Below are 21862 nucleotides of genomic sequence, written 5' to 3'. Positions count from 1 at the left end.
AATCAAAATATAAAGACAAAGATCAACTAATTAAAAGTATCTGATAAAATTCCCATTCTGTAATTCTTATAATTATATATGCTAATAACTTGCTATTCAGGACAAATATGACTAAAGTATCACTCACATGATCTGTTGTTATTGCAGCACAAGGATGAAAATGATCAAAACAAAAGTCACCATCTTTTATTGAACAAATATGCTTTTCTAAATCATTATATCTCTCTCCATAAATAACTAAAAATGAAAAGAATAATTTTCAAATCAATGGACATGTGATGGATTCATCTTAAAGTAAAAGTTAAAATTCCAGTGAATATAGCAAACATACCAAGTTTAACATTATATGACTGTCGCACTCGCACATTGTCTTTGTGAGAATTGGCACGTGAGCCAGTACATTTTTTAGAAATGGTCCCTTTTTCCACCATTCTGTCTACTTGTTTCCAGTACAATTTTACTGAGCGTAGCCACCTTAAAAAATAGAAATGACATATCATTTAGCAGAACACAGAACTACTTCCTGTGATAGTAAATAAAGAAACAGCATTCAATTTAAAAGTTGGACTGGAGCAATAGCACAGCAGTTAGGGCGTTAGCCTTGTACGAGGCTGACCCAGATTTGATTCCCCCATCCCTCTCACAGAGCCCAGCAAGCTACCGAGAGTATCCCACCCACACAGCAGAGCCTGGCAAGCTACCTGTGGCTTATTCAATATGCCAAAAACAGTAACAACAAGTCTCACAATGGAGACGTTACCAGTGCCTGATTGAGCAAATTGATGAACAATGGAACGACAGTGCTACAGTGCTATTTTTTAAGGTGGGACTTTAGAGAATCAAATATAAAACTTAAATATTCAAAATATCTAAATATTCCGTCAAGCTGGAACCTAATGCTTACTCAGTGAGATGTTCAGGGTTACTTATGGTAGCAGAAAGTGCCAAAAAGGGACAACGGATCATGACAAGGAGATGCTCCCAGACTTCCGCTCCAATTTCTCCACCAAGGCAATGGACCTGTTAAGGAGGACGTGTGAAACCATCACTGAAAATCTGATTTAAAAATGGTTAATAAACATCAATCATGGAAGCCTGAGTCTTCAGACCTATAGTCTTCCGTTGCCTTTAAACTACCATGTTATCTGTATAACGAACTGGCTAACTTGGGTCTTAGGAAATCCTGATACATAAATTTTATATTATTAGATTTGAGAACACACCCAGTTATGCTTAAACATTACTCCTTGCTCTGTGCTCAGAGATCATTCCTGGGTGGTGCCCCAGAGATCAGATAGGCAGGGATCAAATAAAATTAGGTCATCAACGTTCAAGGCAATCATCTTACCTGCTGTACTATCTCTCCAGTCCAATATACAAATTTTTTAATCTGTGTTACCGATCTTTCAAAAATTCCTCTAACTTCTAAACAGGTCTATCAAATCTATACATTTCTTCTTTCTGCTCTCAATCAAGTCACCATAAGCATGGTTAGCTGAGGGCATTGGTGACACCATCACAATAACATTCTGATGACTACCCTACCTATACAATCTATCTTCCTGACTTTTACATCCTTCACATCATAACAAAAATTATATGACTATAAGAAAAATTAGATCATGGCATGTCCCTTAATTAAATGTATTCAATATCCTCTCATTGCAAGTAGAACAAAATATACATTCCTTAACAGAGTATGTAGGTATGTAGTATGTATGAATCATACTTTGATTCATACATTCCTCTGTACCTTAATCTCAGACTATTTTATCCCATTTGCTTCCAATCTGTTTGAAACATACTAGCCTTTGTTTCTGAAAAACAACTTTTCTGGGCCCTGGAGTATTCACATATATTGACATGTTACTCTCTGTATTAAAATACTCTAATGACTTTATTCCACAGTGCAGGGGTTCAAAGCCAGAGCCTCATCTATATAAAGTATGAAGTTACTGAAAGTGCTTGGCTCTGAGGAAGCACTCTTTAAATATTGCAGAGAGAATGTCTTTGGATCAAACAAAGCAAATAGAACTACAATTACAGAAATGAATTCAAATGTGGTCCCCATCAAATATATGATTCTAAAATAGATTAAATATTTAGAATAACTGTAAAGGACTTATTACCAGAGTTAATTCTTTCTTTTTCAAAATTTCCATTGTTAAGTTCATTCTGTTCAAGTCAGATAATATACCACTATGCTAAATTAGCTTTTGTATTAAGAATATTTTTTATACTCTAGAAAAATAGACATCAGTCTTCAAAATATTTTCATTTCACTTTTATATAAACTTGAGGTGGGGAGGGTCAAAATAATTCTGATTCAAAATTTTGAGATTAAAGTAAAATTGACGGTTATATATGACAATATTGTTGGCTTTTTCTTTAACGAAAAAATTTAAGGCCTTGGGATTGCAATAAGTACAGATTAACCAAAATTAAATCAAATAAATCAATCTAAAACAGATCAAAACCAAAACAGTATCTTCAAGTTTATAACAGAAATGTTAAATACTGCCTTGTATTTTTCTTTAAATTAACAATTCCTTAGAAAAAAATGTGTTCTTTTAGGATGCTCAAATATCTTTGAATAAATACACTTAGTAAATTTGCCATACAATTTGAAAATATCTTTTATTTGTCCCTAGCATCTTTATTAATAGTTTCTCATCCCACTCACTTGCCCAGGGAAACAAAACTGTAGATCACTTCAAAGGGAACCATGTTCTCTACCTCCAAAGGAACAATTCATTATAAAACCTGGCAAGAAATCAGAAAAGCAGAGAAAAAAAGAAAAGGAGATCTTGGTTCCTTGGTTCCATTTGTTTTCCTTTAGGAAACTCTGCCTCAACTAATTATCACAGGCCAAATTAATCCTCCTGATTAAGATCTCCTCTTTAATCTCAATGATTTCTTCCTTGACTTTCTTTCCCTTTAAGCCTAAGAATAAGCTACTAGGTCTGGGTTACTAATATTTATAGTGTTCCTCATACATAGCTTTGGAAAATATTCTTCTTGAATTGCTATCTTAAATATAGCATTTTATTCAGATTATAACTGACAAATAATTTACCTACTTGACTACTTGACATCATTGTTGGAGCCTAAAATTCTTTGCTTAGAAATCAAAGACTGGATTTTGACATCTCGGCCTAAAAATACTGATGCCATGATGGTTTGTTTTGTCTTATCAAAATCAAAAATTGGAGTTTGACAAACAACATGAAAACTGGTCTATGGGAGGAAACATGCCACTTGGTTGGAGGTGGGATGATGGCTGGGAAATACAATGGGGAGGAGGCAGGGACTATGATAGAGCGAAGTGTTCAACCAGTAGTGGGAGATAGTGCTGAAAGGCAATGAAGCGTTATGTATGAACCCTATCAGCAACAGTACTATAAAGCACAGTGCAAAACCTTATTTTTTTTAAAAAAAGGACCCCCCCATAGAGGAAGACTGGTCAATGGGAAAGAAAAGAGGTGGGGTGGCATAGGAATTGGGAGAGGGAAGTGGACACTGGTTGGAGGGATCAGTATTGAAACTCTATTTGAGTGAAATCCAATCATGAATTTTAAAAAAATAGAATTGGAAATCTCTATTAAAAGAAACCTGGACATGGTGGTTCAGTGTTTTTTCCTTTGAAACAATAGTCACCATAGCAGGCTCTAGACAGAATTTCTCAGGCTGCACTGATAAAGCTGACTAAATCACAGCAAGAAAATACAGCCAAACTGTGTCACACACTAGAAATATTCAGAAAGTGTCTCAACCTGAGCTCCACAGAAAGGGGCAGGGGTCCTAAAGATCATTATTACACAATACAACTAAGAAATCAACTCAAAGAAATATTAACAAACCTACCTCATCAAATATAACATATCTGATTCTTTTGGCCCAATTTTGGCGATGAGGAGCCAGAAGCAGAATTTCAAGGCAGGCAGGCACTGTAATAAGTACCTATAATAATAATGTGTGAATGAATTTTGGAGTACTTATCACATTAAAACATCATTGCAAAACTATGGAAGAAGCAGTTAGGAATCCTAAATGTACCTGCTGATAACCAGAACATGGTTACCTGCTTCTAGAAATTTTTCCTGAAATTCAGGATGTGCTAGTTTTAATCTTAGATATTGAAATTTTTCCCATAAAGATCAAATGGTAACGTACAGGATGTAAATTAAAATTCTTACTTATGAGTATTGAAAGTAAAAAAAGATACAGTCCATTGTCAAAGATTTGGTTCCTAAAATATCTGACTCTGAGATACTTGCTTAGGTGCAAAAAAAAGAGAAAGGTTTACAAAGCTTATCAATTACTACAAATAGTAAAATTTGGTAAAAGAACAAGCTCTGCTTCAAATACAAACCTGTTAAAATTGACCAAATTGGTTCAGAATTTTGAAGTAAATAATGACTACAGAATTGTCTCCACATGGAGACAATATGGCCAAAATTTAGACATCATTGGCAGAGATCTGAAACATTGTGTAAGGCAGATCTTACACAAGGTCTATGGAATTAGAACAGAGGGAACTGATGAGAGGCATTTGTCTAAACCATACTCATCATGGACAACAAATCTATAATGTGGACAGTGCACCTCTGTGACAATCAATAACGTTTTCTGGTCGTTTTCTTCTTGGTGTTTTTTGATTTGGTTCGGTTTGGTTAGGAGGCAACACCTTGCAGTGCTGAAGGTCTACTTTTGGTTCCAGGCTCAGGGAACAACATGGTGGCAGGGATCAAACCCAAGCCTCCTGCAAGCAAAGCATGTGCTCTAGTCATTCTGGCTTGGCCCGCTCCCCACCTCTTGCCTGTTTTTAATTTAATCTGTGGTTCTAGAAGGAAAATTTTTTAATATTTGCATAATATAAGGTAGTCTATTATGTAGCAGTCTTGAAATCACAAGTAAGTATGTACATCAGTGTATCACTGTCATCCCGTTGATCATCGATATGCTCGAGCAGGCCCAGTAATGTTTCCATTCGTCCTAGCCCTGAGATTTTAGCAGCCTCTCTTTACTTGTCCTTCCCAATGGTGCCGCATTAGAGGCTCTTCAGGGTCAAGGGACTTAGACCCATCATTGTTACTGTTCTTGGCATATGAATACGCCATGGGGAACTTGCCAGGCTAGCAAGCCATCAGATAGCCATCCGAACTATGTACATACTTGTCAAGAAAATGTAATTTGCAGTAGAAACTAGTGTTGTTAATATTTTCACAAATTTTGGTCTTTAGGTTATTTAAAATCAATGTATATGCTGGGACTAGAGCAATAGTTCAACAGATAGGGCACTTGCCAGGAGTAATTCCTGAGTGCAGAGCCAAGAGTACCCCCTTTACATCACTGGATGTGACCCCAAAAGCCAAGAAAATCAACCTATATGCTAAGATATTATAATGAATTATAACAGAAATATGAAATTAATATTTAAGTGGCCATAAGGATGAGAGCAATTTCTCTTTCCTTGAAATGTTACAATATTAGATTTTCTCTAAAACAATTTCACCTTTTGCAAAGAAAGTTACTGTTATAACTTATTTTGCTAAGTACTTCTAGTGATATATGTATATTTTATTTTATTTAATGATCAACATATTAATTAATATAATCTTACCTGACAATTTAGGGCATCATGACGGTAATCCCTTGTAAAGACACCACATAGAACTTCACCACTTGGCAGATTTTTGGTAAAGCGATGGAAAACAGTTGCTGCCACTTGATTAACCAGGGCCTAGTTGACAAAGAAAGAGATTCCCATTACTGACATAATGAGGTCAATATAGATGAAATCTCAGAGAAAAACAGGAATAGGAACTCCAAAAATATGTCCAGAGTAGCAAAGAAAGTACAGTGGGTAAGCACTTACCTTGCACACAGTCAACCCAGTTCAATCCCAGAAGCTACCTATGGTCCCCTAAGCCCTGCCAGGAGAGATCCCTAAGCAGAGTTAAGAGTAAGCCATGAGCACAGCCAGATGTGACCCCCAAAACATTTAAAAATATATACATATGTATACATCCATATGTATATATATAAATGAGTGCAGAAATCTTAACAATTTAAATACACCCACCTACTCCAATACAACATACATCTTCTCTAACATATTATGTATATAGATTATATATGTGTATATAAACATATACATATGTATATATACTGTATGCATATGTATATATATATATATATATCCTGCTACGTCTGAGTGCAGACATCTTAACAACACTTTCCATACAACCATCTACTCTAATAAAAAATACATCTACTCCAATATACCTAATACATCTAGTACATCTACTCATATTATAATTTTCTCAGGGATGTGTAATTAATCATGAAAATTACACATAGAAATCCACTGATAAACACATAACATAAAAACAGTTGAATTGGGGCTGGAGCAATAGCACAGCGGGTAGGACCTTTGCCTTGCACGTGGCCGACCCGGGTTCGAATCCCAGCATCACATATGGTCCCCCAAGCACCACCAGGAGTAATTCCTGAGTGCAAAGCCAGGAGTAACCCCTGTGCATCGCTGGGTGTGACCCAAAAAGGAAAAAAAAAAGTTGAATTGGGGCTGGAGCGATAGCACAGCAGGTAGGGCACTTGACTTGCATGTGGTCGACCCAGGTTTGATTCCCAGCATCCCATACGGTCCCCCAAGCACTGCCAGGATTAATTCCTGGGTGCAAGAGCCAGGAGTAACCTCTGTACATTGCTGGGTGTGACCCAAAAAAAGCAGTTGAATTGATTGCCTTGACTTTGCCAACCCGTTTGATCCCTTGCATAACATACAATCCCTAAGCACCACTATGAGTGGCTCCTGAGCACAGAGCTAGGTGTGGCCCCCAAAACACAAAACTTTTTAAAAAATAATATTTAAAAGTCACTGAATACCTTGAAGAGAAAGCTTTAGAAAAAAGCTGTGAACTTACTTGGGAAGAAAAGCCATGTGAGGAATGTCACAGCTGTCCTACACTTGTGCATCACCCAGATGGCCGAAGGGGTCTATGGACATAGATGACTAGGGCCAATTGGGCATACTAAGCATGGAAATTGTAAAACAATAAAAGGTACAAATATTAAATAATCATTTCAACATATCTTCTGCACCATTTTGGGATCCGAGGTTGACCACAAATCGCTCAATACACATTCTCCTAGAAGCCAAATTGGAGTCTGCATTCATTACCCTGTAGGGCCCTCAGTGGAGAGGGGGCCTGGAGCTCACCCCTAGACACCCGTACTGACAGTCTGACAGGCATGTGGGCAGGTGATGTGTTGCTGCTGGGTGTCATGGTGTTTGGGGTCACCAGAACCATGTCCAGCAGTGTTTTGGGGCCATGAGGTGCTGAGAAGACAAATTCACACATGCTAAGCATGAACTATCTTTCTGAGCTTTGATTTCCTTTTAATCTGAAATTTATAAAATTCCAAGTAAATTTTCCTTAGAAGTAGACACTTATTATATATGAAACTTTCTGCTAAATGACAAAGATTACACTTTCTATTTTTAAGTTCCAAATTACACAGTATTGAATATAATGGAAAGATGGAAAACAGCCTGTCTTAAGGGCAGGAGAGTTCCTGGTATCTAAGAGTAGATTACACACATTCCACTAACTGCCAAGGCAACATTAGGTTGTTAGTAACTCAACATTGCCCACTAAATGTGGGTGCTTCTTTCATTCCAAGCAGAATGAGGAATGACCAGACTTTCTCCTCATAGTGATTCTAGAGAATATGCTATTATAGTTTCTAGAACTAAAATTCCCTGCCATAGTGGCAGGGTGGGGTGGGGGGAGACGGGACTGGGGAGGGGGGAGGGATGTTGGGTTTACTGGTGGTGGAGAATGGGCACTGGTGAAGGGATGGGTTATTGAACTTTGTATGGGGGAAACATGAGCACAAAGATGTATGGATCTGTAACTGTACCCTCACGATGACTCTCTAATTAAAAATAAACTAATAAAAAAAATTTTAAGAATGTAAAAAAAAAAGATAAAAGGGAGTATATTAGTGGATGTCAGATCCACTGTGCAAAGAAAAGGAGTAAAAGGGTGGGGGCAGGGAAAATTTCAAAAGGCATAAAATCCAGACATGATAAACCTGCATGGCAACCAAAGTTTATTATTTGTTTAAAGGCTGCTAGGACAGTAGACTTCAGTGGAGGAGGGATTCTCACAAGTGGTTCTCAGGAACTTGGTGATTCTGCTCTACCAGGCAGATAGTGGTTTAACATGAGGACCCAAAGATGTGGAATACAGCAAGGCTCATGCCCTGCGGGACCAGGGATTACCTGTACCAGATCCAGTGGTTCAAGGCTGGACAGGTTGCAGGGTTGAGGTAATTCAGGACTGTACCCTGTGATGCTCACGGGATCAGTGGTACCAGGGATCAAACGAGGGTGGGTCAGTAGCAAGCATCTTAACTCCTCTATACAATTTCTCAAGCCCAAGAGAATAGACCTTAAAAGTCTTCCACACAAGAAAATGAGTTGGATGGACAGTAACTATGCTTACTGTGGTAATCATTTCAAAACACATAAAATCACAATGGTGAATACCTTTAACTAATTCAATATTCTATGACAAGCATAACTCTCAGAACCAGAAAATACATCACATACATGAATGAAAGGGATTCATTATGAAACCACATACATGATTAAAGAGCGAAAGAAAATGACAGTTGCTTGAATGCTACCTTGGTCGGTGCAACATACACAACCACGCCTTCGTCGCTCTCCTTCAACACTTTTTCCATGCAGTAGTAGGAAGCATAGGTTTTTCCTGAGGATGTTGGAGCAACAATTACTGCTGACTCATTATTATCCACAATATCCAGGAGCTCTCGCTGCAGGGTTGAATATCACATGTGACAAGAATGTAAGCAGCACGTTACCAAAACAAACATACCAATGCACTTTTGGTATAATATCAATGGAATGACTAAAATTTGGAAACACAGAGACATATTGAAAAAAAATACCAAGAATGGATTTCATTGGGGTGGGGAGAGGGGAGAAGAAATATTTTTCAGCATTTGGAGCATTTGAAGTTTGGTTTTAGGGCACAAAAAAAAGAGTCTGAATAAGATATCTTCCACCTGTGACCGTTTTTCCCCTAGTTGTCAATAAGAGTAGAATGGCTTTGACGAATTAAATTCCTACAATAATATATATTTCTGTGGTTGTGAAAAAATGGCTTAGATGGAAAAAAATCAATGATTGCCTATTTCTCATTAATACTTTCTACTAATTCTTTCAATATAGAAGTATGCCACTACTTGTTTTGGAAAATATGAAGAATTTTACTGATTTCGTTATGCTTTTTTTCATCAAAATGATGACCAGGCAAAGACTCATTACCTGTAGGATGGGCAGAAGATGAAAACCCCACACCAAAATCCCAGTCTCCATATGCTCTTATCTCTTGGTCTACTCTCAGCCACACCACAGAATGAAGTATACTCAGGAAAATCACAGTGTGGGGATAGATGGACAGACCTCGACTGACTTGTGTCCTTCATTGAAGGAATTGAATCTCCTAAGCCTGCAAACGATTTTCTTTTTCTTTTTCTTTTTTTTTTGCCATGCTAAGGATCAAACCCAAGATCTCACACACGAAAGGCATGCATTATTCTACTGTTGAGTCACATCCATGACCCTAAAACAGGAATCTTTTTCTAAAGAACCCTGACCATCACCAACATAGGAAAATTAAATCTAGTAAATTAAACCCAGGAAAGTTTACTTTTATATGTAAACACTGAATTTACTGATAAATTTATTAGGTTAATTTATGCAGAAATGTATGACTCATTCCAAACTTTATAGTCATCGTTATCCATTTATTATAAACTTATATTTTAAAATAAAAATACATGCATCTTTTTATCTAGCACAGAGCATCATTTTTTAAAAGTTTCTACACAGTTTAAATTGCCCAAATATCTCCGTGCACCTACTTTTATCTGAAAGAAATGCTTTGGTTCAGAATTCTTGGAAAATACTTTACAATGATATAAGTGGGTAGCAACCTTCAAAAATGGATGGGTGCCAATCCATCAAAGCACCTCTAAGAAAATAGTTTACAAATTAAAAATAGATGAAGTAAAATTTTCACTTTCTTTTCACAGGAAAAATGGCTACATTTTTGCATTTTTGATGACAAGTAATTTTGTTATGACTCAATAAATTTATGACAGACATAATACATAGAGCTATAACAATGAGAGGCTTAGAGAGCATACTTAATAATAGAATGCAACTTTTTGTTTCATTTGCATCTTACCTGCCATGTGTCAGGAATAAAATTCTGGACTCTAGGATCTGGATCTTTTCTTTCATTTCTAATCAAATAATGACCCATGTGTTGTAGTTGAAACCGAACTGGTTCAATGCCAACTGAATATTTACTCTTTTTCTCTTTCTTTATGTCATCTCCTGTAACCTATGTTATTTTTAAAAGTTTACATTAAAAGGAATTCTAAGTTACATCATTAAAATAATTAAAATTCTACTACAATTTTATGAGAAAGAATTTTACCATATTTTAAATTTTATGATATTTATTAAAATCTTTTACTACCTCATTCACCTTAACTATGAATAAATTAGGAGATAGCACATATTGGCTTTTAATGGTGTACATCTGAAACTTTCATATTAGAAACTACAATAAAAAATAACTTTGACTCCACCGAGATGTGATCCCGGGGGCCGCACATATACAGCCTCACCGCAGCTGCACGAGCATGGCATGATCCCTGAGGGCAGCTAAACTACTTTTGGTACAGGCAGCTCCTTGCAGAATGTCTCCAGACTGAGAAATAAGCCGCAGCCCCATGCCTGCCCAGGAGGGGAAAGGTTTTTCTCTCTCGCCTTTCCCTTGCTGAGGGAAAAAGGGTGGTGGTGAAGGGCATGGTGACTGCCATATTATGAGAACCACTAATGAGAGATACAAGCTTGCGATGATCCAATTTCTGGAAGAAATTTCCCTGGACTTAGTTGCTAAAATACAGAAATTCAAAACCTCATATCTCTTCACAGCAGGTCTGACTCTACTGGGGAACTCCTAACAATAATAGTGATTTTTTGTTGAAATACTGAATGTAACCAAAGTAAAGAGAAAGTAAAGTGAAATTTATCAGTTACAGGGTGGGGGGATGGGAGGTATATTGGGTTTTTTTTGGTGGTGGAATATGGGGACTAGTGAAAGGATGGTTGTTTCAGTATTGTATAACTGAGACTTAAGCCTGAAAGCATTGTAATTTTCCACATGATGATTCAATAAAAAATAAATAAATAAATAAAAAATAATAACTTTGAGGAGAGAAAAAAACACTTGCAAATAACATTATGGTTTTTTGTAGCCAAAATAGGATATATTGCAAGATAACCAAGCAACACAATATAATATCTTTAAATTCTTTTGCTAGAATTTAGTACAAGATCAATTATAAGAATGTACTGAGGTAGGGACCCTCTGCTCCTAAAGACTTTGATTCCAGAGGTCTTCTAACCCATTTTGGCACCCAAAGGGGCTTCTTACATCAATGCACTGGGACTGTGAGCTGGGCTATTCAATTTCTGGCAGAATTTTCCCTGGACTTTATACAGAATTCCAAAACCGCGCAGCCGCTGCAACTTAACATCTCTTAATTGTAAGCAATGTGAAACGGTTCCTTTTTTAGCAGGTCTGACTTTGGGGGAAAACTCAAAACTGTGAGTTTTTTGTTGAAATATTGAAGGTAATTAAAGTAGCAGCCATTTCTTTAGACTGTGAACTAAGCCACAGCCCCACCCCAGCCGAGAAGAGAAAATATCCCTCTTTCCCGGTTGTTTCCCATTTTCGGGGAGAAACGCGGCGTGGCGTCCAACATATTATGAGGCACGTGAAGGGGGATAAGAAAAAAAAAAGTTATGTACTTGGAGCAGTGGGACTACATAGCTCTTCATTCTCAGCAATGGGAAACTAATTATCAAATGCTTCCTTGGTAGTAGGGCTGTCTTTCTTGGGGGAAAACTCCAACAACAATAGTGAGTTTTGTGCTGAAATATGGAATGTAATCAAGGTAAAGAGAAAATGAAGTGAAATTCATCAGTTATGCAGTTGGGGGTGGGGGGCGGGGGCGGGAGGTATACTGGGGTTTTTGGTGGTGGAATATGGGCACTGGTGAAGGGATGGGTGTTTGAATATTGTATAACTGAGACATAAGCCTGAGAACTTTGTAACTTTCCACATGGTGATTCAATAAAATAAAATTTAAAAAAAAAGAATGTACTGAGGTTATCAAACATTTAATCAGTTTTTCAGGTAAACAGGTGACAAGCTTTCTAAATCTAGATTATTGCAAGTCTGACAGCTGGATTACAAGTAACTATAAGTGTTGAGTAATTTTCTGTAAAATAACTACAAATGTGGTATTTACACAACACTTTATGCAATATATTCAATAATTATGAAAATGGAGATTTTTTGAAAATGTTACCTGTGGTGGACATAAAAGGCTTGCCAATTCATCAAATCCTAAATATTTAAGGCATCTGGCAATGAGCTTCTGATCTGCCTCTTGCAAAAGTTCTGGGTATTTTTCCAGCAAAGAGTAAATCCTTCTCATCATTTGAACAGCTATGTTTAAATCTTTTTTTATTTTACCTTGGCAGAAAATAAACAATAAGTTCACTTATTGAAACATCAAAAAAAAAATACTTTGGTCATCCAAGATTAGTCAGGGAGTTGATCAATCTGACCTAATTATACTTATGCTGTTACTCAATATTCATGGAAGCTGTGGGATACAGAAAACTAAATTAACATTTAATTGTACACATGTTGTCATCTCTGCGGATTGTTGTGAAGTAACTAAATACTGATAAAACAGGGGGAAAAAAACCCTTATGATTCCTAAAGAAAATGAGACTGCTAAAACTCAAAATTATATACATTTTGGGTGAACAACAAATATTTTCTCCACCTATTATGTTTAGGTCTTCCCTGCCTTGTTCTAAGAAAAATATTCATGTATCTTTAAGTACCCAGTTAAAGCAACACTTCTGAGTCCTACTAGTGACCATAGGATTTACTGAAATCAGTAGAACTTTTCAATTCACTTAATCCAACTGCCCTACTGATAACTAATCCCTTCCCATTTCTTTGCAGTCATATAAATGCTTCATTTTCCCCACTGCTCTTTTTGATACTTAAATTGTCATAGTTACTTGATTCCACTTCGCAACATTGGATCACTGGAAGAATACTGATAACATTTTCAAGAGTACTGAACAACATATCTTGTCTATTCAACAAATATCAGCAAACACCTACTGGATTCTTAAAAGAGATTTACTGTATCATTGTTTCACTGTTATCCCGTTGCTCATCGATTTGCTCAAGCAGGCACTAGTAACGTCTCCACTGTGAGACTTGTTACTGTTTTTGGCCTATCGAATACACCACGGGTAGCTTGCCAGGCTCTGTCATGCGGCCGGGATACTCTACTCTCAGTAGCTTGCCAAGCTCTCTGAGAGGGGCAGAGGAATCGAACCCAGTTCGGCCACATAAAAGGCAAACGCCCTACCCGCTGTGCTGTGCTCCAGCCCAGAAATCTTATCCTTAAGGAAACTTCAGTCCAATTAAAATGACAATGAACGACCTGTGACCAGTCCAAAGTGACCAATAGAGATGTTATCTAAGCTGAATTAGTCAAGAAACCTTATGAAAAGATATTTCATTAAATAAAATTTGGTGTATAGGTAGAAATTTGGCTGATGGAAAATGAAGATGTCTGTGGCAAATGCTACTAGTTGTCTTCTTCGTACATGTCACCCTGCATTCCTTACTTACTTTTGTATAATTGGGACCTACAGTGTTCTCAGGAACTCAAACTATTCCAGCTCTCCCTGTGTCTCTAAGCAGAAGTTGATATCTAGTAAAGCTTCTTAAAGGATAAATATAGAACTGAACTATAAATGCTTTCCTTCTTCCCTTGCTCCTGGTATCTAGAAGAAAGCATTTTTTAGTTATATGAGAAAACTTGAATAACACTTGAATCCATTTAACACAGGGTCACTGGAATCTCTTATTTGGTGAGAAAAATATGCGAGCTAAGTCTGATATCTCATAGCATGATGGGATCCACAGAGAACGGCAGGCTTTGCGGGAGTAGGTTGAAATGATCAGAATGAGATTAGAGCAAAAGAGATTCCATTGACCATGTGTTAAATGGATTCAAGTGTGGAAATACTCAAGACGAGTAGGTACACAAGGTTTATTCAGAACTGTTGGTTCAGAGGGTTGGCTTGTGATCATTTCTTATATTTATTATTTTCACACCTCTACCCATTTCATTATGCTTTGTCTTCCACTCTCAGTATTCTCTTTTCTACTGAAGAAATTGTAAAACAAAGAAAAAGGAAGCTGACAGGGCTTATCAAAGAAAACAGCATGCTAGATAGACATTAGACATAGTGATAGTTTTAACCAAATATTTATGCTTGGAATATCAAAACTGAGCAACATAAGGCTGGAGCAATAGCACAGTGGGTAGGGCATTTGCCTTGCATGTGGCCAACCCGGGTTAAATTCCCAGCATCCCATATGGTCCCCCGAGCACCGCCAGGAATAATTCCTGAGTGTATGAGCCAGGAGTAACCCCTGTGCATCAACAGGTCTGACCCAAAAACTTAAAAAAAAAAGTGAGCAACAGATTCTCCCTTGTGCCTTACCATCTTTGTTGGATCCCTTAACAATATCCACAGCTTTATAATTACTCATTTTTAAATCTATCTTTAATTGTATGTTTTCTAGAGTGGCTCTTTCTTGAGATTTAGTTACTCACTAATAAGATAGAAGAAATAATAATTAGAAGAACTCTGCAAGAATAAAATCAAATAATGTATCTAAGCTTCTAAAACAAATCTTGGCATCTCACTGTTAGCTATTTTTGTAAGAGCTTGAGAATGGTAGGGTTCTTGTCTTGCATGTGGCCAACCCAGGTTCTATCTTGAAACCACATATGGTCTCTCAAGGTCCCTGGGGTGCACAACCTGAGTACATTTAGTATGACACAAAAACCAACACAAAATTATTTTTAATAAATTCTTAAAGTTATCAAGAGAAAAACCAAAACATATACCTTCCCCTTTACAATGCTCTTTCCATTCTCTGAAGCATGTGGTCAACCCTGCCATTTCAGCTCGAAATTTCACTGAATTACTTTCACATGATTTCAAAAAATCTTCCAGGTTCTGTATTCCAGAGTTTAAATCCTTCTTCATCCTCTCTTCAATAGAAACTGATAAAACATTCCATCTTTGCTCTTCTTTTTGTTCTTTCTTGGCAAATAACCTCTTCTCATTCTCTCTGGTAATTATTTCAGCTTTGGTCTACTCAAAACAGAATAAAGCAATAAGAAAAAGATGAAAAATTCCAATATTATATCTCATCAATCAGGCACTATTTAAAAATCTATACTGATTCTTTTTATCACCATCCCATTCTTGATCAGGCATAAATTAAGTTTCAGCATTTGTTTGTCCTTTTTTTATTTTTTTTTTTATTTTTTTTTTCTGTATTTTATTGATCATATGCTTATTTTTATCCCTGTACATGCCTTTTCTGGGGTTTTGTTTGTTTGTTTGCACCCAACAATACTCAGGTTTTACTGTTGGCTCTGCACTTAGGAATCACTCCTGGTAGGCTCAGGAGACCATATGAGGTCCTGGGAATCAAACCCTGGTTGACTGAGTGGAAGGCAAACATCCCACCTCCTACCTGCTGTACTATTGCTCAGGCCCCTATAATACCATTTTGTTTAATATGCTTTGTATTGTAGTCTGAAGTTGAAGTCATTATGCCTCCCTCTGTTCCGTTATCTCAGAATTGCTTTAGCTAACCAGGAGTTTTGTGTGTGTGTGTGTGTGTGTGTGTGTGTGTGACCCCATACAAACTATATTAATGTTTGCTCTATTTCTTCGAAGAATGACATTGATATTTTGATAGGTAATTAAATGAATAGAGAAATAAATGAATCTATTTAATTCTTTAGGATTAGATAGATGTCCTTTTTTTAAACGTTAAAAAATAATTAAAATTGGCTGGAGCAATAGCACAGCAGGTAGGGTGTTTGCCTTGCACGCAGCCGACCCAGGTTCGATTCCCAGCATCCCATACGGTCTCCTGAGCACTACCAGGAGCAATTCCTGAGTGCATGATCCAGGAGTAACCCCTGTGCATCGCCGGGTGTGACCCAAAAAAAAGAAAAGAGAAATTTAAATGTATGACAGTTAAGTTCAATGACTATAAACCTTATCTAGAGATAATTTCTAGATTTCTAAGTATAATAGATTATAAAGAATAAATCCTGGGGCCAAAATGTGGTGTATGCCTCACATGTGTAAAGTCCAAGAATTCATCCTTGAAACTGTAAAATTAATAAAATGAGATAAAAATAATCTGGTCATTATTTGTTTAAGGATCTATAAACTGGTACCTGACATACTCCCTGAAATTAGTTTTATAATTTCCATTTCTCTACAGATACCTCCATACCTCTACTACTCTTTAATATTTTGGGTTCATGATATTGGCAGGTGTGGTCAAAAACAAAACAAAAAAGAAATAAAATTAAAAGACAGAGACTTCTATATGCCCATGTACAAACATTTAGTTCTTATTTGGTGAATAAGTTAGTAATAATAAAGGAAATGAAATGCAAAAAATAAGTCAATAGATGGATTACATAAATACAATTGACTTGCTTTAAGTTAAGCATTTCCAATGAACTCAATTAAACATATTAAAATATTTCTAATTCAGGTAAAAAATTAAAATGCTTCCAGTGGTGGAGAATGGGCACTGGCGAAGGGATGGGTTCTCGAACTTTGTATGAGGGAAACATGAGAACAAAAATGTATAAACCTATAACTGTACCCTCACGGTGATTCACTAATTCAAAATAAATAAATTAAAAATTTTTTTAAAAGTAGGTCACATGAATTGCCGTTAAATGAGTATATCAATAAATTAGTAAACAAAGTTTAAAAAAATTGAAATGCTTTTCATATATCATTAGATTACGTATCAATGACCTTATTCATCCTTTTATGTAGACATTAAGCATTCTTAGCAACTAAGTAGCACAAAAAGTACCTGTATATACTTGGATAAATTACAGCCTAGAAAGAAACTATCAAAGGGACTGAATAAACATCAGCTAACAAAAAAATGAAAGCAAAATATTATGATAAGATTTATAAAACCTACATGTGCCTTTTTGCTCTTTGGTGGCCCCAAATTCTTTTTCTTGGCAGTTTCAGTTACAATGAGTTTTGAAGGAACTGATTCTAATGAACTTCCATAACGTCGTTGAAATACAATATATTTTTGGTAACTCCTAAGAGAGTCAGGATCTTTAGAATTTCCTGAAAAAGAGACGAATATGTAAGACTACTGTGTTTTTTTTTCAATAGCATTCTTACTAACTTTCTACTTCCTCCTAGACAAACATGCACTTTATGTTTGAGTTTAGAATTATAATTTGGTCTGTTAAAGAATCTTAAACCAAGTTCGTCCTGGTCAATAGAACAATTTTTAGGGTTATTATATGACAAAATATTCTTTCATTGTCTTCCTTTTATGCTGTCTTAATAAGCATAAGACATGCTTATACTGTCTTAATAGGACAGCATAAGGTTTTGGATTGGGCTGTGTCTTTGTTTTTGTTCAGTTTAAGTGACACTGATTCATAATGTGCAGGTTCAGGTGTACTGCCACAGAGTCAACATCTGCATACATGTTGTTATGCTCACCACTAAAAGTCTGGAGAGATAGCTCAACAGGATAGAATGCATACTTGGTACACAGGAGGTCTGGGCTCAATCTCTAGAGCCACATGGACCCCTGAGTACAGCTGAATGTGGCCCCAAAATGGAAAGAGAAAAATAATAGCCTATATTCTATCCATCACCATGCAGTTGGCCACTTTTACCCAATTTTTTCATCCCTTTCTCCATTCCTCTCTGGTAATAACAATTCTCTTGTTATAATCTAAAACAGGTTCTTTTTTGTTGTTATTTGTTCATTTGTTTATGTACCAAATATGAGTTATGAGTTACTTTATATTTATATTTTTATAAATATGAGTTACTTTATATTTTTTTATATAAGCGAGTAGTAGACTAGAGCGATAATGCAGCGGGTAGGGCGTTTGCTTTGCATGAGGCTGACCCGGGTTTGATTCCTCCATCCATCTCGGAGAGCCCGGCAAGCTGCCAAGAGTATCCCGCCTGCACAGCAGAGACTGGCAAGCTACCAGTGGCGTATTTGATATGCCAAAAATGGCAACAAGTCTCACAATGGAGACATTACTGGTGCCCGCTCGAGCAAATCGATAAACAACTGGATGACAGTGCTACAGTGCTACAATCTTCCTCTAAAGACAAATATCATGATGTTACAAATAATATTTATTGAATTATCTTTGTCATGTGCACCAGAAGCATATACCAGAAAATTACCATCTGGAACATTTGCACTTTTTGCATCCCTGGGTAGAAAAATTCTTCCTTTAAATGGCCCCAATAAAAAGACTGGAAACAAAAAACACTGACTAAGGTATGGAGAAAAAGGCACATTGGTATACTATAAATTGGAATGTAAATTGCAGTCTCTATGGAAAATAATAATTTAAAAATTAAAATGAAAATACCATATAATTCAGCAATACCACTCAAAGGCAGGAATTCAAGAAATATGAAAACAGTAATTCCAAAAATATTATACTTCTCAGTTCTTAAAATCTTATTCAGAAAAGTCAAAAATTGGGAGCTAATCAAAATGTATCTAGACTGGTAACTGGATAAAGAAGTTGTGGTATGTATAGCTTACCACAAGAGAAAAAAATAAGTGAGAAAATTAAGTTAAGTGAAATAAATTGGGAAGTATAAAATAATTACCAAATGTTTATACTCATATAAGTAGTATAGTAACTAAAGCACATGAACTGGCAAAACAACAAAAATAACTCTCAAGCACTGTGAAAGAACATGGTATTTAGCCAAAGGGTAGTAAGATCACTTGTTATGTGGTGGCTCTAACTTTGGCAGTAGATCTGTCACTGTCACTGTCACTGCCATCCCATTGCTCATCAATTTGCTCGAACAGGCACCAGTAGATCTAGTGAGATTTATACATATCAAAGATGGGAACCTGTAGTCCTGAAATGTATGACAAATCAATGACAAATCAACAAAACTTCATTTATAAAAGCAAAGATTCTTATTCTGGGAAAAAGTTTCACAGTTGAGGAAAACTTTACTATGTTGAAATCAAGTCACATAGAAAATCTTCACAATAATATTTTTTAAAACTAACATGCTAAAAACTAAAAACTGTAATAAATAAAATAAAAAAATTAATGATAATGCTGTAAATATTAACCACAATTACTAAAATCTTAAATATTTTAAAACATAATTCACATTTTAAAATAACCATGAATGTTGTATCTTATTAAAGATCTTCTCTGCAGCAATTGATATAATTATAAAAAAAAAGATATGGAAGACTTTTTAATCATCATCAAAATACTCTACCATTTTGTCCTTAACCGTAACCACTTTCCTATTTATATTTTCACCACAGGTTATCTGGTTTATTGTAAAATTTTAGATAAATGCTATGTTTAACTTTGACGTCAGCCATTTTTATGGATATGAGAGGGAAACCTCCTGGTATTCATTTGCATTGCTTGATTGGTGCATAAAGATGTTGCGCACATCTTCAAGTATTCACCAGCTATTTGTGTATCTTCCTTTCTGAATTAATACTTTTTCTTGCTTCCCATAACATTTGCAAACCCACCTACTTAACCCTGATGGTCAGAAAACGTAAACATTTTATCACCATATTTTTGTTTGCTTTTTTTATTTTGGGGGGCACAACCCAGTCATGCTCAGGACCTATTGCTGTGCTCAGGGATCATTTCTAGCAGGAGTTGGGATACTTAGTATGCAAATCTGGGGATCAAACCCTAATCAGTTTAGGGCAAGACAAGTACCCCTAATACTCTACTCTCTCTCCAGCCCCTTTCATTACCGCCTGTACTGATATATTTGATATACTTATATAATTTGATATTTATATAATTTTTCAATTAATATAATTTTAATATAATTGTGATTTATATTATATTTTTTCACTATAAAATGTACAGAGTGAAATTGATTTCATTTCACCAGAATTATAGAAATCACCTTGAACTGAACACTTTGTCCTGTCATAATCATCGCTAAGAGGTCTGTGAGAATGCCAATGCACCAGTTCATCAAATTCCTTTTGTTTAACCAGTGATGTTACAATGGGATCATCACTATGAGACAAAAAGAAACACAAGTATATATTAAATTGTATGCCTACTTATATAATATAGTACATTTTATTTTGCAGTAATATTTTTAAAAGTTATAATCACCTTCCCTATTTCTGTAATACAACATGGGAGGAGGTATCAGATAAAAGAGTAGTTTGTTAAAAATTTAGAACTTTGTGCCTCTAACAACATCAACAAATATTAACACATTCTTTCATTTAAAATATATAGCTGGAGTTATTTTAATTTATGACTGAAACATGTTAATTTTACCTAGCAATAATTCAAAAGTATATTGGTAAATTTGATACTATTCCTTAGGTATTTCAAACATGTATTACATTCAACATACTATATTTGACTGTTGTAGCGTAAAGTAACTTTAGTTTTTTGAATCTATCTCACCACCTAATTCCAGGAAGGTCTCAAAGCATCTTTAATGAGAGATTCATCCATTCTACACAAGCACTTGCTGAGGAACTTTAGGACGCACCTCTTTAGGAAAGGGAAATCTTTCAATAAGTCTCCAACAAAGTTATCAATCAACTCAGATGACACCGGAATAAAACCCAATTTGGGCATCTCCTCCTCAGAGATTTCTGTAAACAAGTAAAAATAGCATAAAGTCAAATACAAAAGCTTTTATTTTTTAAAATTTTATTTTTATAAAGTTGTCCACACTAATTTATTACATTCAATATTCCAACACCAGTCCCACCCCATTACACCTTCCCACCACCATTATTTAAAATTTTCCCACCACCACCCAAGTATTTTCCAAAGGAAGACCCTAAATAATTTATTTTGGATTGCTTATTATGAATAATCCACTAAAAATGATTCAAATGGTTTATCTAGAGAAAAGTGTGTGAAAATTACTGTATCTTGCCTTGGAAGCCATTAAGCTCTTAATACAAAGCTTTTAATTAGTAACATTACTAGTTAATTAGTAATGCTAATTACATAGGGCTGGAGCGATAGCACAGTGGGTAGAGTGTTTTACCTTGCACATGGCCAACCCAGGTTTGATTCCTCCTTCCTCTCGGAGAGCTTGGCAAGCTGCTGACAGTATCCCGCCTGCACAGCAGAGCCTGGCAAGCTCCTCGTGCCATATTCAATATGCCAAAAACAGTAACAAATCTCACAACGGAGATGTTACTGGTGCCCGCTCGAGCAAATCGATGAATAATGGGATGACAGTGCTACAGTAATAATTACATTATTGGCTATGTATATTTCCTATTACACAGTTTTACTGTTTCATATCTAGCACTTGCAATTGTCTATGAGTGAACATATGCAATTTATCCCACTTAAGATTCATTATCCTTCCTGAATGTGCAAACTCTTGTTTTTCATCAGTCCAGGCAAAAAGTTAGCCATGATCTCTTCCAATTCTGCCAACATACATTAATAAATTTATTCTCTCCTCCTGAATCTCTAAATACAGAAAAGATTAACCTCTTCATTCTAT

At 35.9% G+C, this 21862-nt stretch overlaps 1 protein-coding gene across 1 annotated transcript in view; it reads right to left on the bottom strand.

Moving 5' to 3' along the window:
• The window catches only part of LOC101556715 (probable ATP-dependent RNA helicase DDX60), a 93524-nt gene that overhangs the window by 42649 nt on the left and 29013 nt on the right, over window positions 1–21862 (bottom strand). Inside the window, exons 11-22 of the mRNA XM_055139058.1 lie at window positions 20882–20987; window positions 20273–20388; window positions 17283–17440; window positions 15154–15403; window positions 12508–12674; window positions 10308–10466; window positions 8719–8868; window positions 5624–5743; window positions 3865–3960; window positions 905–1020; window positions 332–474; window positions 128–237 (exon numbers count right to left, since the gene is read on the bottom strand). Coding sequence (XP_054995033.1) covers window positions 128–237; window positions 332–474; window positions 905–1020; window positions 3865–3960; window positions 5624–5743; window positions 8719–8868; window positions 10308–10466; window positions 12508–12674; window positions 15154–15403; window positions 17283–17440; window positions 20273–20388; window positions 20882–20987 — 1691 coding nt within the window. The remainder of the gene's footprint in view (window positions 1–127; window positions 238–331; window positions 475–904; window positions 1021–3864; window positions 3961–5623; window positions 5744–8718; window positions 8869–10307; window positions 10467–12507; window positions 12675–15153; window positions 15404–17282; window positions 17441–20272; window positions 20389–20881; window positions 20988–21862) is intronic.

This window comes from Sorex araneus, chromosome 1 (genome assembly GCF_027595985.1).
Source record: "Sorex araneus isolate mSorAra2 chromosome 1, mSorAra2.pri, whole genome shotgun sequence".
Classification (NCBI taxonomy): domain Eukaryota; kingdom Metazoa; phylum Chordata; class Mammalia; order Eulipotyphla; family Soricidae; genus Sorex; species Sorex araneus.
This window is presented reverse-complemented; position numbering and strand designations above follow the sequence as displayed.